Source organism: Mus pahari, chromosome 7 (assembly GCF_900095145.1).
Source record: "Mus pahari chromosome 7, PAHARI_EIJ_v1.1, whole genome shotgun sequence".
In the NCBI taxonomy this organism is placed as follows: domain Eukaryota; kingdom Metazoa; phylum Chordata; class Mammalia; order Rodentia; family Muridae; genus Mus; species Mus pahari.
In genome coordinates this window covers 97,261,489-97,277,542 of record NC_034596.1, presented here as the reverse complement: position 1 = coordinate 97,277,542, position 16,054 = coordinate 97,261,489, and the positions used below count along the sequence as shown (strand labels likewise).

Genomic DNA, 16,054 nt, shown 5'->3' with positions numbered 1-16,054 from the left:
AAGAGAAGAGAAGAGAAGAGAAAAAAGAAAAGATGGGCATCTAATGAATGTGCAGATGTGACTGAATGGTGAAGGAGCCAAATCGCCTGTATTAACTGCACCTGGTCAGGCATGAAAGGGCAGGAGCCACCTAACAGGGACTGAGTCATTTATTTGGAAAGGAGGTCCCGATGGAATTCATAAAAACCAAGGAGCCAGCACTGAGAGCAAGGAGGAAGGAGTAGATGAACACAATAAATATATGCTCCTAAGGAAACTTTAAAACAATCACAGAACTGACTGTTTCCTCCGGCTGCATAATAAACCAATCAGGACCCCAGCCATTTGGTAATGGGCCTGGATTCTCCAAGTGGGAGATTCTCATGCAACAGCAGCAAGATTGCTCTGCTCCACTCCACTCCTCTACGCTCCACTCTGCTCTGCACTGTTCCGTGCACTCTGCTCTGCTCTGTGATACTCAAGGCCTAAAGAATAGTGATTCAAACTGCTGGAAGCCAGAAGTGCTGACACCAGAAGTCTTCTTTACCCACGGCTCAGAAAACTAAAGGATGGTCTCAACTGGGCCCTCTCTCTTCAGCCTCTTTGCTCTGGCATATTCAAAATACACATGTCTCCAGACATAAAGAAAATAGTTTTTTTTTTTAAGCTTCATATTATGGATATTCAAAGGCATGGCAGAGGCAATAGCTAGGCTCTGATGAGGACCTCCTGGTAGATGGGATATATAAATGGCAGAAGTGCTTGTGGGATGGGAGACTACATGGCAAGCCAGAGACCAAGAGGGGTCAGGTTTGGTCTTCTGTAACAACCCATTCTGTGGGTCTCACTAGGGTTCTCTGAGGCTAATGAAGAGCTATGCAATCTGTCCCGCGTGATATTCCACTAGGTTCCATCTCTTAACCTTTGGGACAGAACTTCCAACACATGAGCCTTGTAGAACTCCATCCACACCATAGCACTTGGGTTTCATAGCACACAGGAAGAATCTTGGAGGAACACCAGGTATGCAAGAGGACTAGGAGTAATGTGACCTTTTATGGCCTAGCCTAAATCCCACAGAGGAGGTCCTGCTGCCTGAGGAGAGTCACATATTCCCAACCCAGGGGAAGAAACACAGTCTCTACTTCTCACTTCAGGGAGAATCAAAGAATGGCCTTCTGACCACAGTGTTTCTGTTCCTTCTTGCATGAACTGTACTCCCCATCCAAGGAAGCCCCCAAAGTCTCACTGTGACCATTGCTTTAGACATCACAGGTCATCTCTGTCACATACTGTTTGAGTCCTCATCCAGAGAATCCAGGTCCACCACAAGTACCCCTCCCAGCCACGGGTGTGGAGTTACTGTGAGTTTGGAGGACAATTGTGTGCCTGACAGTGTGTGGGCTACCATGGCAGACAGACCACACTAAGTACTTATTATGATAAACTATCCACATCAAATGGCGGCCATGAAAGACCGTCCACACTGAGTGGCCACTGTGATTAGAACATCCACACCAAGTCGTTGGCTATATAATCTACAAAGCTGTAAAGTCTGGAAGGCAAGGTTCATGAGCTTCATGGAGAGCTTAGAGGAAATAAAGTAAGTATTCTGGGCTCAAGAAAAAGGAATACAGCCAGTAGTAAAACATTTGGGCACAACACTGGCACAAGGAACTCAGGATCTACTGAAGGATTTTTTTATGTGGGTATTATTATTTTATCTGAGTGTTCTTATTGAGAGGGGCACTGGAGAGATAGCTCACTAGGTCAAGGGCTTGCTATTCAAGAATATGATGCCCAGGAGCTATGTAAAAGTTGGGCGCAATGATATAAATTCATAAGACCCAGATCTCAGGGTGAGGGCCAGGGGGTGGGGGACGAGCAGACATCAGAGTCTTACTGGCCAGCAAGTCTAGCTGAAACCATAGCCTCCAGACTCGCTGAGTGTCTGACTCCAAACGTAAAGAGGAAAGCGATGGAGGAAGACACCCCCTGGCAGGCTCTGGGCTCCACATGCACACATGCAGGTAAGCACAATTGTGCGCACACACACACATACTTCCCACATACGAAGTGTAACTGTGAGAGAAAAGGTGAATGAATTGTTCTACTTATAGCTAGAGTTTAAAGAGAAAATAGTGGACCCAGGACACTCTTCCCAGTTGGTGATTTAAGATTCTCAAGGCAAGAAAAAGTTCCTGGGTAAACACTAAATCCAGGGCCCCATCAGGAAAATGTGATCTCAGGGGAAAAAATGATGATGGGGTTAGAGGCAAAGCCATTTATTAAGACTCGGAATGAGTGTGTTACATCATAGGCTCTTTTAGGCAAAGAGCTGAAGATTTTAAGGGCAGACACCACTCTCCTCATTACTAAATGATGAAGAGCTGAGACTGCAAGCCATTCTTCCCAATAGCCTCACAGAGAGTTGAAAGTATAGCAGGGCATAATCTCAGAGGCATGTATGTCCATCTAATGAGTTAATGAAAGAGCTTTGGGATGGGCACATAAAAGCCAGTGTTTCTCATGGGTTCTGTCAGAGTGAACAGAGGCCTAAGATGAAGATGCTTGCAGGCTTGGATGATCCTGAGAGCAAAGAGTAGGATGCTAAATCTTCTTGTCCTGGCTAATTTTATGTCAACTTGACACAAGCTAGAGTCTTATGAAAGGAGGGTGTCTCAGTTGAGAAAATTCCTCCGTAAGATCTGGCTGTAGAGCATTTCTTAGCTAGTGATCAGTGGGGGAGGGCCCAACCCATTGTGGGTGGAACCATCCTTGGGATGGTGATCCTAGATTCTATAAGAACGCAGGCTGAGCAAGCCACAAGGAGCAAGCCAGTAAGCAGCACCCCTCCATGGCCTCTGCATCAGTTCTGTCTCCAGGTTCCTGCCCTGGATGAGTTTCTGTTCTGGCTTCCTTCAGTGATGAACCGTGATGTAGATGGGTAAGCCAAATTAACCCTTCCTCCCACAATTTGCTTTTGGTCATAATGTTTCATCCTAGCAATAGTGACTCTAACAAACAGAAGTTGGTACCAGGACTGCGAAGCACTTTTATGACAGACCTGATCATGCTGTTTTAGGGAGGATTGTGGAAGGACTTTGGAACTTTGTGGAAGAAGAGCCATTGAGTGTTCAGTGCTTGGTGAGTTATTCTGTAGGAGCTTAGAATATTAAAGGCAGTACAGAAGATGGAGCCCTGGCTTGTGAAGTTTCAGAGGGAAGTTTAACGACTATCAGACCCACTTGTTATCTCAAGTTAGGAGTATGTGGCTCTGATTAGCTGGAGCTGAAGAATCAGCTGTGATTAGCAAGATACCAGAACTACTAAAGCTGAAACCCTTGCTTTACTGAGATACTTGATGCTGGTCAGCTGGAGCTGAGAAATTAGTGATGATTAAGAACCTGCATTGTTGAGGTGAAATTTCCTGAGAAGTGTTTCCTGAGAGTCAGCACACAGAAACTGTGTTACAGAGGTGGCCAAGGTGGTACCTTGTGATGGTAGCCAAACTTGATGGTGTAATAGTAATCCACATAGTATTGGTTTTGAAGGCATGAAGGGGTCATGGAGGACAGCTGAGCCTTGGCACTGCAAGAGGCCAAGAGAGGCCATTGGTGAAGGTGCAGCCTCAGTGGCAGTTGAAGGCTCAGGGCTGAAGGGGTCATGCAAGGAAGTGGAGGCTTGACTCCAAGAAGAGAGCCTAGGAGAGGCTACTGGTGAAAACCCAGTTATAACAGAAGACCCCAGCATCTTGGAAATTCCAGAACCATGAGAATAGCAATAGAAATGGAGTGGAACTGGCCAGGGCCTAGAAGACAAGCTGTGTGCTACAGAAGGCAAAGCTGGAGAAATGACTCAAGCCCTTTGGAGGAGTTCATATGATTGTGAGTGGATCCCAGGCATTGGACATTGCATTGATCTTGTGATGTTGATGTTAATTTGTGGTCTTGGGGATGAACAAGAAAGGAAAGGTTACAGCTTAATGCTGATGATGTTTGTGTCTCAAGTTGACAAGGGGCCAATTTTCCTGGCTAATTCATGTCAGCTTGACACACCTAGAGTCATTTGAAAGGAAGGTACCTCAATTGAGAAAATGCCTCCATAAGATCGAGTTGTAGTGATTAGTGATTGATGTGGGTACTGCCATCCCTGGGCTGGTGGTCCTGGGTTCTTTAAGAAACCAGACTGCGTAAACCATGAAGAGCAAGCCAGTAAGAAGTGCCCTTCCACGGTGTCTGCATCGGCTCCTGCCCTGTTTGAGTTCCTGACCTGGATATATTCAACGATCAACAGTGAGCTGGAAGTGTTAGCCAAATAAATCCTTTCCTCCCTGACTTGCTTTCGGTCCTGGTGCTCCATCATAGCAATAGTAGCCCTAACTATTCACTGCTTAATCTTTTACACAGATTCCTACACACTGTGCTAGCCTTCCAGTGGTTTTACCCACTGGCATGCAGCAGAACTGATGTTTTGTGACTTCTGAGCTTCTGAAACAAGGGGTCTTGCAACCTTCTTTCTGGTTCTTTTAGAAAGTGCACAAGCCTAGCCTAGCCTCCTATAGGGTGAAACTTCTCATGGGAAGAGGGGAGCCCAGACCCCTCTGTCACCCCAACCATTCACCCAAGCAAGCTAAGGTCCCATATATAATATGTGATCTTCAGACCATCTGTTATCAGCCAGGCTTCTCTATTCCACACCAGAGATTCCCCCACCACATACCAACAATCACCCAAGAGCATAGAGAAGCCCAGAGGCGTTCATGAGTCAATTGCCAATCCACAAAGTTGCAATCAAATAATTGTTGCTGGTAACCAGTACATTTCAGGATGGTTTGTTATATAACAATAAATAACCAAGACAGCCTTCAAAGACGTGGATCCACGATCAACCTCCCAAAACGTCTGAATGAATTGCACAAGGTGCAAGTAAACAGGAGAAAATAGAATGGGACGCAATCCAGTCTCTTCAACCAACAGGGCCAAGTTGTATCATAAGACCATACTGTTTCCTGAGTTATGAACTACTAAAAAAATAGGAGAGGGACATAAAATGAAATGGCTCAAAGGAACCATGAAAAATGGCAAAAGGCAGTTTTACCCAGGGGATATTCAGCTAAACATATATCCAATTTCTACCTGAACGAACATTTTCTACATGTACTTGATGTGGGCATATTTCTGACATATGTTAAACTATATGCATTAAAGATTTTTAGCACATCGGAAACATCATTTCCTAAATTTAAATCCCGTGAACTACACTGTCACCCACACCCGTTCATGGTTAGTCTCTTCCCCAGAACTGCACACATGCTCTCAATTCAGAGTACTGAGCAAAGACACTGAGCATATGACGGTGAGTGAGCAAAAGCAGCCATGGACTGGGAGACCATGTGAATGTCACAATCTCACATGCGTGCGGCACGCCCTCGCGTCCTTCACAAATACACTGATGTGGGCACAGTGGGAAACCATGGTGCAGAAATGAGGCAGATGTCGACGGATGAGATTACACACAAACACAGGAAAATCATGCCCACCACACAGATGGTTTGCACTTACCTTTTTCTGACATATAGCAGATATTTCAGCTGTAAAGGGGAAGGCACACAAAATATCAACAAAGCAAGAGAGCCCGTTTTAAATAAGGGCAACCAAGAAGGGTAATTAAAAAAATAAATAAATAAAGTCTTAGTAATGTAAACCAATGGACTTCATCAAAAGAGTTGGGTTTGCCTTATAAATTACCATCTACCTTTACTGGCCTCTATTTTCCCCTCAAAAGCATAAAACATCTCTTTCTCAATGTTCTGATCGTTTTAAGGTTTTCCTGCATGCTGTAACCTTGTCTCATACTCTCAAATCCAATGTAACCCCAAATATGCTAAGGAAGTTGGTCAGGTTAAATGGTCTCACTTCATCTCATTGTTCAGTGGACAGTAACTCTCAGAAGGCTTACCCTGCATCACAGAAGCAGACGACAATGAAGCCTCCAGAGCAGCTAAGGACTCTGGGCTCCTGTCACTGCTCTTTCTGTGACAGTTATGTGGAGTGCTTAGAGTACCGGCATTAAGACAAAAGAAAACCGAGCTGGCCAGGGCGGGCATGCCTGTGTTCTCAGTACTCAAGAGGAAGAGCTAGGAAGAGCAGCACAGCCTCCTATAAGAGTGGCCTCGTTTAAAGCGTAGAAATGAGCCCCTGTGCATACAAACCCAAATCTTCCATATAAAGTAGGAGGCTGATAGACAGCATTGCTTCATGTTAGGGACACTCATCACATTGATTTCTCTCTTAAAGTTGAGATAACCTAATGTTTAAAAGGGAATTTCAAAGAGGTAGTATAATTTAAAAGAAGAGCTTTTGTTTGCATCCGGCTTCCCTGAGGCCTCTCCCGCTAGTCTGTAGTCTCAGTCCTTGCTGTGTCCCTGAGCAGGGTCAATACCTCCAGTTTCCCCACCCACGTCTGTCCTCAGTTTTCCTGAGCACTTTTGCTGTTCGATGAAGCCCTGATAGGCTGGCTGCAATACCCTCTTCTCGAGCGACCTAGCAACTTCTAACACACAGCTTCCGGACTCTAACAGGCTTTGGGGAGCACCACAGATCTAATCTTTTCATTAAAAGGCCTTTGATACACTTCCTCTCCATCTTACTGATTGGGAGACAGGCTCTCAGAACAATTAAAGGTTGTCACCCCAAAATACGGAGCCAGTATCAAGGGTAGCAGGAAAGGGGATCATTGTTACCTTTCCAACCTGCCACCAACAACCGTGGCAGTGCCTGTTCTACACACAGAAAATTCTTCAAGACACAACTCAGCAGGACTGTAGTCATACAGAACACTAATTGTGATATCTAAGCTTAATTTCTGGTAGAATTGAAAGCTCTTTCCCCGGTTGTTAAGTGTTTAGGTATATTATAAACAAGACATTGATGGAATGCCTTGGGTCAGTGAATATTCCTAAAACCTGGAGGCTTGGTTGCTGTCTTTATAAAATAGCACAAAAGGAGATAAATCAGCCATGTCATTAGTCAAGATAACTCATTTTCCATCCTTTCCGGAGAAAACCTTACCTTGTGGCAGAAGAACATCAATCAACCACTCGCTATGGTCCCTAGGAAGAAAAATGAAATTGGTTTCTGAGCTTCGCTGGAATGTTCCCCTTGCTCATGCAGGCCTGTGCGCTATACACTTCCGATCAGAGCTGTTCAGGGGCGGGGTAATTAAGAGCGCCGTCATAAACTTTTAAGGCATCTGATGCATCCCAAACAATCTATAAATTACAGGCATTTCCTCACATCCCGTTGTGTTCAGAGGATGCTTTCAGATGTCAGTTATACTGACCAAAACTCGGGGCGATATAGACAAAGCAAGTGAGATCATGAAACTAACAGGAACAAAGTGACTGCTGGAGTAATGTATGGCTTCCCACAGCGTCAAGTTTTCTCTGCAGCCTTCTGACCGGGGCTACTTCAAAATCAGAGCCGCGCCGCTGTGTGGAATTGCCCTCTTGTGTCCTCTGGAGACAGATGTGGCAACTTTTCAAAGCTAAAATCGCCCAGATAACAGCTCTCTGTCGGACGGACTAACCTCTAAAAACCAGAGCAAAGGCCTGCAGGAAAGCTGAGGAGCCAACCCGTGTGCAAACAGCTTTTCCGGCTGTCTGACTGTTCTCGGACTCATACCTACCCTGAAATCCTCTCGCTGCATTCTTCACAGAGATACAGTGGAGGTGGCTTATCACCCAACGCTACTGACAAGGACGGGTCTATACACATCTGCAACAAAGGACAAGACAGGGTCACCTCTCCTGCTCCTGTGGACCACATCCCCAGCCTGTGGGACACACAGGTCAACAACGACAGAGTTAGAAGCAAGGTAGAGTAAACTGCTGTAGGAAAACCCACTCCTGTGTAAACCACCTGCTCTGCGCCCTGGAGCCCACACCGAGGGACCGGAATGTGGCTGCCATGGTTCCTCTATTTGCAATTTGCAATTCAAGTAACAAACACTGTCAAGAAACCCTCCCTCCTGCCACAAAGCTAAGAGATCCTCCTGTTACCAGGCTGCTCAGAGGTGGTACACGAGTGACCAACAGAGCAATCTCTCTTTAAGAAAAGGAAACTCCATCATTAAGATTTCAAAAATCATTAACTGACAGCAAAACGCTGGCAGTGGAGGCAGTGACAGGGAGCCTAGCGCAGAGGGGGAGCCTTTCCTCAACCCAGGGCTCCACCCCACCCCACCCCCACCCTCACCCCTGTGCCTTCTTGTTACTGTGGAACATTGCACTTCCTGTTATAGTTGAGTGTCCGGATGTTTTGAGGTTTTTAAATCAGTCAACAAACAAGTGGCTAACTGCTTAAACTTTCCATCCATTAAAATCTCTAGCCTTCCATTCTGCATTCTGTGCTCACCTTCAAGAATAATATACCTATGGTTTAGCTGCATGCGCAGGGAATATGCCTGGTTCTCAAACTCTTCTGGAATGTCTCTGTCTTTAGCAGTTTTCACTGATTTGAAGGAGGAAAGCGACCTCCGTTTATGACCCCACCTATAACTCAAAATCTTGAGACGTTTTAGTGATCAGAATTGCTAGATTTAAATAATTAAGCCAGCAAAGTTCATAATTGCATATTAGCTAATGCTAACAATCTACATGAAATATTTCCTATGTAAATTTAATGGGTCCTTAGACACAGTAACTACTGTTTGGTCTGAGACATTGGCAGTTTTTTCTACAAGTGATCAGAGGGTAAGTAGAGGCGTTGCATAAAAGCAAAGGCTCTGGAGGCAGGTGAACAAAGCTGCATTTCAATAAAACTTTATTCACAGTAACAGTCAGGGGCCACAGGAGCAGCAGTCACACTAGCAGTGCTGTGAGGTTTGCTGACCCTAACTTACATAATTCCCTGGGCTTCAGCCAATTTCATAAAGTGAACTTTTAAATGGAACCAGGAATAACTCACAGTGGAATGTGATATAAGACTTTAAATTCTGACATGTTTTCACCCCATCTCTATGGAGACGGTTGGCTGTTACTTAAAAAGTGCCATTCCCTTGGGCAAATCATTAAAGCCTCAGACTACCGTGTCTGTGACAGTGGGCTCTGCTGTGGAGTCATGTGCTCCCCCTGAGCGTCTCCATGCACCCCGTGTGGATGTCCTGAGCACTGTTACTTCACGCTCTTTCCCAATAAGTCACTGACGTGTCAGCTAAGTTTTCCATTCCACTCAAAGGGAAAAATTCCTGGGAAATGAGAACGGCAGTCATTGGAGACTGGCTGCCTGACTTTTGACCTATTATGGTTCTTAATTAACACGCCTGGCTGGTTCTGTTCTACTAATATGTTTGTGTCTGGCTATTGCATTAAAAAAAAAAAAATCCTTTAATCACGCATTCAAGAAACAAGAGGCAGGTGGATATCTTGGAGTTTGAGAACAGCCTGATCTACATCTCAGCCAGGCACAGTCATATGATGAGACCCCTGTCTTAAGAAAAACAAAACAACAACAACAAACCCATTTATAATCTATGCCCAATGTACAGGCTCAGGAAAACAGATAAAGAAAAAATTTCAAGTAACTCATATCACTGCCTCATCTATGATAGGCTCTTTCTCCATCAGTGAAATGACCCAGTTCAAGTCAGATTAGATTATATTAAAGGAAGATTTATTGGGAAGTGGCTCTTGAGCAAGTTCACAGGCCCCAAGGATTGAGGCCAGGGGAGTCACCATAGGGGAGGGGAGGTAAGGGAGTTCTCACAGAGAGAGGAGGAGGAGGAGGAGGAGGAGGAGGGGAGAGAGAGAGAGAGAGAGAGAGAGAGAGAGAGAGAGAGAGAGAGCACAGTGGTAACCTGTCTGGATTGTATAGGGAGGAACCTCTGGGGGAAGGGCAGCTGCCAGAACCTGGAGGTCAGATCTACTTTGATATGTAAAACAGCCACCTCAGTCTCTTGTGCCAGGGTCTAAAACCAAACAATCCTCATTCTGCGGATGCCCCTTTTGCCTGTATTACTGGTTTTCATTTCAAATGTGAACCTGTCTCTAAGTAAACCGAATCTGTGTCACACTATACAATCCCCCCACTTTCCTTCCCAATTAGCAGAATGAGACATCTGTGTGTCCTGGTGGTGGTGGGCTATTAGGAGAACCCAGGCTGTGTAAAGAAGAAACCCCACAGAGCCAGGCCCACTACAATGCAAAACACAGCCACACAAAGCCTTGCCCAGAATGCTAGTTTTCTAAAAGTGAAAAACGAGAGAGAGAGAGAGAGAGAGAGAGAGAGAGAGAGAGAGAGAGAGAGAGAGAGAGAGAAAAGATTGGTCAGGGAGAAAGCATGTAATGAAAATGTCTCTCAAGCAGGTCAAGGTGGTGGCTGCAAATATTTGAACGTACTAAATGCTGAGTGTTTACTTTCAAGTAGTTTTAAATTTAAACAACTTGTATGTGAATTTCATCTCAATAAAGAAAAAAAAAAAAAATACCAGAGCAGGCTGGTTGTGCCTGGCCTTCAGGACTGACTCTTGGCATAAAAGTAAGGTCAACCCAGATGTGTGGGCTGGGCTGTCTGCCTAGAAGAGGAGAAAATCTAATTTCTCCCTTCTGTGATTAGATGGCCAGAAAGCATTACTAACCAGGATGCCAGAGGCCTCTTGGGAATTCAGTCTGTCATAAAAGCAAGGGGAAAAAATAACTGAAGAAACCTGTAACAGGCCAAAAGAAGGAAGAAAAACCGAAAAACAAAAGCAGGAGGGGGCCTTGGACGCCTAGCCGCTGTGAGAAGCTACAGACTCTACAAACCACGTGACCTGCCATATGCTTACCGCAACACCCTCACACCAAAGAAAAAGGCCTTAAACCCCACATCTTCTGAAGTTCAGAATGGGGTTATGTGGGAACATGCGCAGTGCAAAGCCTGTGCTTCCGTCCCTGGCTCACTCGCCTCTGCTCTTTCTCTGGAGCTATTCAGTTTTCGGTCATTCAAGGCAAGAACCCCTATATGTGCGTACAAGGAAAGCGGCTGCTAGATGAGGCGCACAGATGGCGGCGATGGAATCACCGCTCCTTGCACATGCACTGTGGGTCCTTTACAGGTACCGAATCTCACCGTCCCTCTTCTTTGTTCCTATAGAGTGGCGGTGCTGGTTTTCTATTGAGTAGGCACCAACACAGTTAGCTAGACAAGAGAACTGAACTCCAGTAACACCAGTTTCTCAAAAGAGCCCGTAAATGCTCCTAACCTCAGCCAGCACCCACTCTTGACAGGGCGACATTAATCCATGCAAACCCTATCCCTGTCAAGCCACCCTCATGTCCTGCATCCCACAACTATATTTTGTTTGCTAAAATATATGGTTGTGCCTCTGACTATCCAACCTCCAAGACTCACAGTTTCAATGGAATTGGACAACACGTCTAGAGAAGAATGAGACTGAGCGTTAGAGCACTTTGCGCCATCTCTAGTTTTATGCCAACCACACATCGGCCTCTCCAGCTACTTGGCTGCCTCCATGAGATCGTCCCCTTAACTCTAGAGTGATTGGCCATGTGCATGCTATCCAAACACCACTCAGCCAACTATCCCACATCCACCATCTGAGCTAAGACTTAACAAAGGTGTCTATGTCTTACGGTTCGAAGTTGCACAGTCCTATCGCAGACTCTAGGACATGATCAACGTAGAGGGGAGGATTCCCAAATGTATTGGCTCAGACAGAAGCCAGTTAAAGACGTGTTTGTCAGTTAAAGATGTGTTTGTCAGGATTCTTCGGATAATTAGCTCAATGCCTTACAGTCCTTGGCTGTGAAGTCCCAGCCCAAATTCACAGAGACCACTGTTACTCTTGGCCAAGTACTGTCCCTTCAGCACTGAACATGGAAGTGCTTGAGACAGACCGCAGAGCTCTGCTTTACAGAGATGCATGCCACTCGCTCCTTCACCGAGCAGGTTACTAACTGAGAACACAGGCGCAGACCAGGCATGGGGAATGAGCAGTACCTTCACAGCCGGCTTGTTGATTGCATTGTGACATTCGATGTGCTGGCAGTGGATGGGATTCCAAGCTGAAAAGCAAAAGAGAGCCCGTAAAGATCTCTTGCTGAGGTTGCATACGCTCCCGTAAAAGGCACAGCGGAGAGCGCACGACATTTCTTTCTCCTAAATAAAAATATGATCAAATAGCATCCCAAAAGAATCAATCACCTATGAAAAGAAAAAAGATTTAAAAATCAGGCCAAGGCAGGGTGACCCTGCCCGCTTTCCCTGGGGAGGGAAGCAAGTGGGATAGACAGGGTCGTACAATCTCGCCGTGTTACAACACTGACAAGTTCTCAAGGTGCTCCAGAGATATTTTCATTGGAGTCCCCTACAGTTCTGCAGGTAGGTGCAATGGGTTATTAAGCTCATGTCACATAGTAAGTTAAATTTTAAGAAGGTTAAGTTGCCCAGGATGGTGACAGATTGGTGCAAGCTGAGGCTAGAAGCTGCCACACTAGGTTCCTGACCTGGGCTCATCTCACTGCGGGGCACTATGCACAATGTCCCATGCTTTTGTCACCAGAAACTTAATAGGTAACAACTTGATGGGTCAGAAGGGATTCTCCACCATTCCAGTTCCTGCTCTATCTTTTTCAAATTGGGGCTGGAAGATGAGTTTCTTGCCTGAAACACTGAGCCTCAGCTAGTCTACTAATACTTGTACACAAGTCTCTAACTCAATATATAAAGAGCAGGGGGGAAAAAACAAGCAAGGGATCTGAGATGGACCAGGAAACAATCATGACCAGTAACTTCCCTTTACACAGTCTAATGCAATTAGTAGCACGATGTCATTTAAATGATGTAAAATGTTTGTATGCTTCAAAGTCGTGCCCTCTCTGAACTGCCATATTCTAGCCTTATGGGACAATTGGTCAATTAATGTTAAAGGGAGACAGGAAATAGTGTTCTAATCACAGATTCATATCTGCTTTGAAAGAAAAAATGAGTAAATAAACGAAAATCACTGAAGTTTAAGCATTATGTAATAATCATATTCATCTCCAATGGGTAGTAAATAAATGAAAATCACTTGCATTTAGGGATTACATAATAATCACATTTATTTCCAATGGGTAGTAAAGACAAGGTGACTGAGAAGAATGGCAGTAAGTTTCCTTCTGCAATCAGGAAAACTTCACAACTACTTTAGACTGTGCACTGCTGCAAATACTTGCAACAAATGCCTTATTTCTCCAACCCAAACTCATAAAAGACATAACTCATCCATTACAGCACTCTTCCTGCTGAGTTTCATAATGAATCTTCAATCCTTCTTTCCACTGAACTCCAGTCACCACAAGCCAGAGCAGGCTGGCATACACAGTGACATTTGCTGGCCTCTCTGAACCCATCTATTATGAGAATAGGTCATATTTAAAACATGTCAGCTGCTGTGGCACTGGTGGAAACAGATTAGCATATGCAGTAGCCATGACACTAGATCAGGGCTCTAATGACCTCTGTTCTGTGGATGAGGGGGAAATGTATGAGAGGACCAATTCCTTTGGTTTGTTTTTTCTTTTTTCATCCCCTTTTACCAGTGCCACTGAACTAAGAACAGGTTCTAGGAGAGTCCCCTTAAGTCATTTTTCAACTTTGATGGGAATTATTGACCCACAGTTCATAGACGCTCAAGAGGTTGTAGTCAAGATTCAGCAAAAGAAAAAACACATCAGAACTTATTAAAATCAAACTGATGGGGGAAAAGCCGAAAACTTTTAAAGCAGTCATTAAGAACAAAAGATACCTCATTAATAGAGGGATAAAGATAAGAACAATCACTGATGTTCTCTTAAAAACAATGCAAGACGGGAAATAGAAAAGTTAAGCTCCAACTGATCTAGAAGCTTCCTGCCTTCTGGCTACCCATCATAGTGCCAGGGTAGGGTGGGGTGGGGTGGAGGCTATGCAGACTGCTGGGAGACACTCTCGGCAGCAGTCAGACCCAGCCCTGGGCCCCGTGTACAGTACTAATGAGCCAGGCAGCATGCAACTAGTGCCAAGTCTGTTATGAGTGTAGTCAACCACTTCCTGATTGCATTTAAGGTCCACTCCACAGGAGGAAATTCACATCTGCTACTGTAAACACAGCCAAAAGCCTGCAGCTGAGACTGTGGTGGGGGTCAGAAGTGCTAGTGGGAAAGCTATGACTGTTGTTTTGGGTTTTGTTGTTGTTGTTTATGATTTATTTTTAATTTATGAGCATTGGTATTCTGCATGCTTGTACATGTGTGTGAAGGTGTCAGATCTCCTGGAACTGGAGTTATTGACAGTTGTGAGCTGCCATGTTGGTGCTGGAAGATCAGCCAAGTGCTCTGAACCTCTGTGCCATCTCTCCAGCCACTGTTGTCTTGTTAAATGCACATGATGTGCCCATCAAAGTGCCCTCAAAATAACTATGTTTATGTCCATAAGTTAGGGCTGCCATCCGCTTTGATCGGAGACACTTTCATTTGCAATGGACAGAGGTAAATGGAAAGACTCATAACTGATGTATGAGTAAACATGATGAGAAAAGGTGGCTGCTGAATGCTCAGTTGTAACTGAAACATCTATAGCACACACATAGGCACACACACACACACACCACATGCGCACATGCACATATCACACACCACAGCACATATACCCATACACACACCCACACTCACATACCATATGCACAAACATGCACACACACACCACACATGTGCACATACACACACAAGCACCTACCACATACACACACACACACACACACACACACACACACACACCAGGCTCAAAGAGCATCCTTGAAGAAGGGGCAGAGAGAATGCAAGAGCTGGAGAAAATGGGGAAGTGGTGGGAGACACTGACTTCTGGGTCCGACAGGGACTGCACTCCCAACAGCAGTGAATATCTGCAGGGAAAAGATCTGCACACTGAGCCTGTCAACAGCTTGTTGCGGAAGGGGAAGACTCTGAAGGCTGAGAGTTTATACCCAGTTAACGGTTGACAGGAGAGGGAGAAACACTTCCCTGAGTGGTATAGCCACTGATCAGGTTCCTGTGCTCCTGCAAGCAAGGCCATCCCGCTGCCCCACACCCCTCCCCTTGCACCTGTAAGAAACCCTCCCAAACTCATCAGAGAAAAGCCCCTGAAGCAGAAGAGGAGCTGGCTGGGAAAAGAAAGGGAATTAGCGGCATGTGGAAGAGAAATAAGAGCTGGTCATGGGGTGAAGGAAATGGAAAAACATCAGAACATGTAAAAACAACAAAGGAAACAAACCCACTGTTGTGTATAATTAATATACTCTTCAAATATACACTAGAAGACGCTAGAACCACATCTTCAAAGGGCCAAAAGAAAAACATCTCAGCTTAGAATTCTACATCTAATGAAATTATTCCTTGCAAATATATACTAAACCAAAGCTATCTGGGATAAAGAAGGAAAGGTGCGAGGGGCCAAGTGAAAACATGTCCTTCCGTCAGCAAGTAAATTGGTACTTTATCATCTGAGGGTAGACAACAGTGCTAAGGTGCACCAGCCTGAGAGGAAACGTTTTAAAAAGAAGGAAAAATCATTAATCCGGTTTTGAAATAAAATTAAATATTAAAAAGTTAGCCACAAAAGTTATAGTAATAAAGAACAAATGGTCTAGTCATAGAGTAAGGGGCTGTGATAAGTCTGCCCTTCTGAGCAATCACACTGTGAGCGACCTAGAACTAGACACATTGCATGTAAATGTTCTAAAAGGTAGGGATTATGAAATGAGATTCTTCCAGAAAGCATAACTCTTACTATGTGCATGTGAGAAACACTCAGAATAAAAAGAAAACTATGTCATGTAAATACTCACGCACAGAATCTAGAGTCTCCACAGAAATGTCAGGCAAGCTGATGTCAGGACAAGAAATATGGGCAGGCCGGGCAGTGGTGGCGCACGCCTTTAATCCCAGCACTTGGGAGACAGAGGCAGGTGGATTTCTGAGTTCGAGGCCAGCCTGGTCTACAGAGTGAGTTCCAGGACAGCCAGGGCTATACAGAGAAACCCTGTCTCAGAAAAA

The 16,054-nt window shown here is 44.9% G+C and overlaps 1 protein-coding gene across 14 annotated transcripts in view; it reads right to left on the bottom strand.

Annotated features, from left to right (window-relative positions):
- Window positions 1-16,054, bottom strand: part of Unc79 (unc-79 homolog, NALCN channel complex subunit) — a 232,442-nt gene that overhangs the window by 128,382 nt on the left and 88,006 nt on the right. For all 14 annotated transcript variants that reach the window (XM_021201628.2, XM_021201627.2, XM_021201626.2 and 11 more), the window contains exons 8-11: window positions 11,982-12,046; window positions 7,669-7,757; window positions 7,053-7,093; window positions 5,544-5,572 (exon numbers count right to left, since the gene is read on the bottom strand). In XM_021201628.2, coding sequence (XP_021057287.1) covers window positions 5,544-5,572; window positions 7,053-7,093; window positions 7,669-7,757; window positions 11,982-12,046 — 224 coding nt within the window. The remainder of the gene's footprint in view (window positions 1-5,543; window positions 5,573-7,052; window positions 7,094-7,668; window positions 7,758-11,981; window positions 12,047-16,054) is intronic.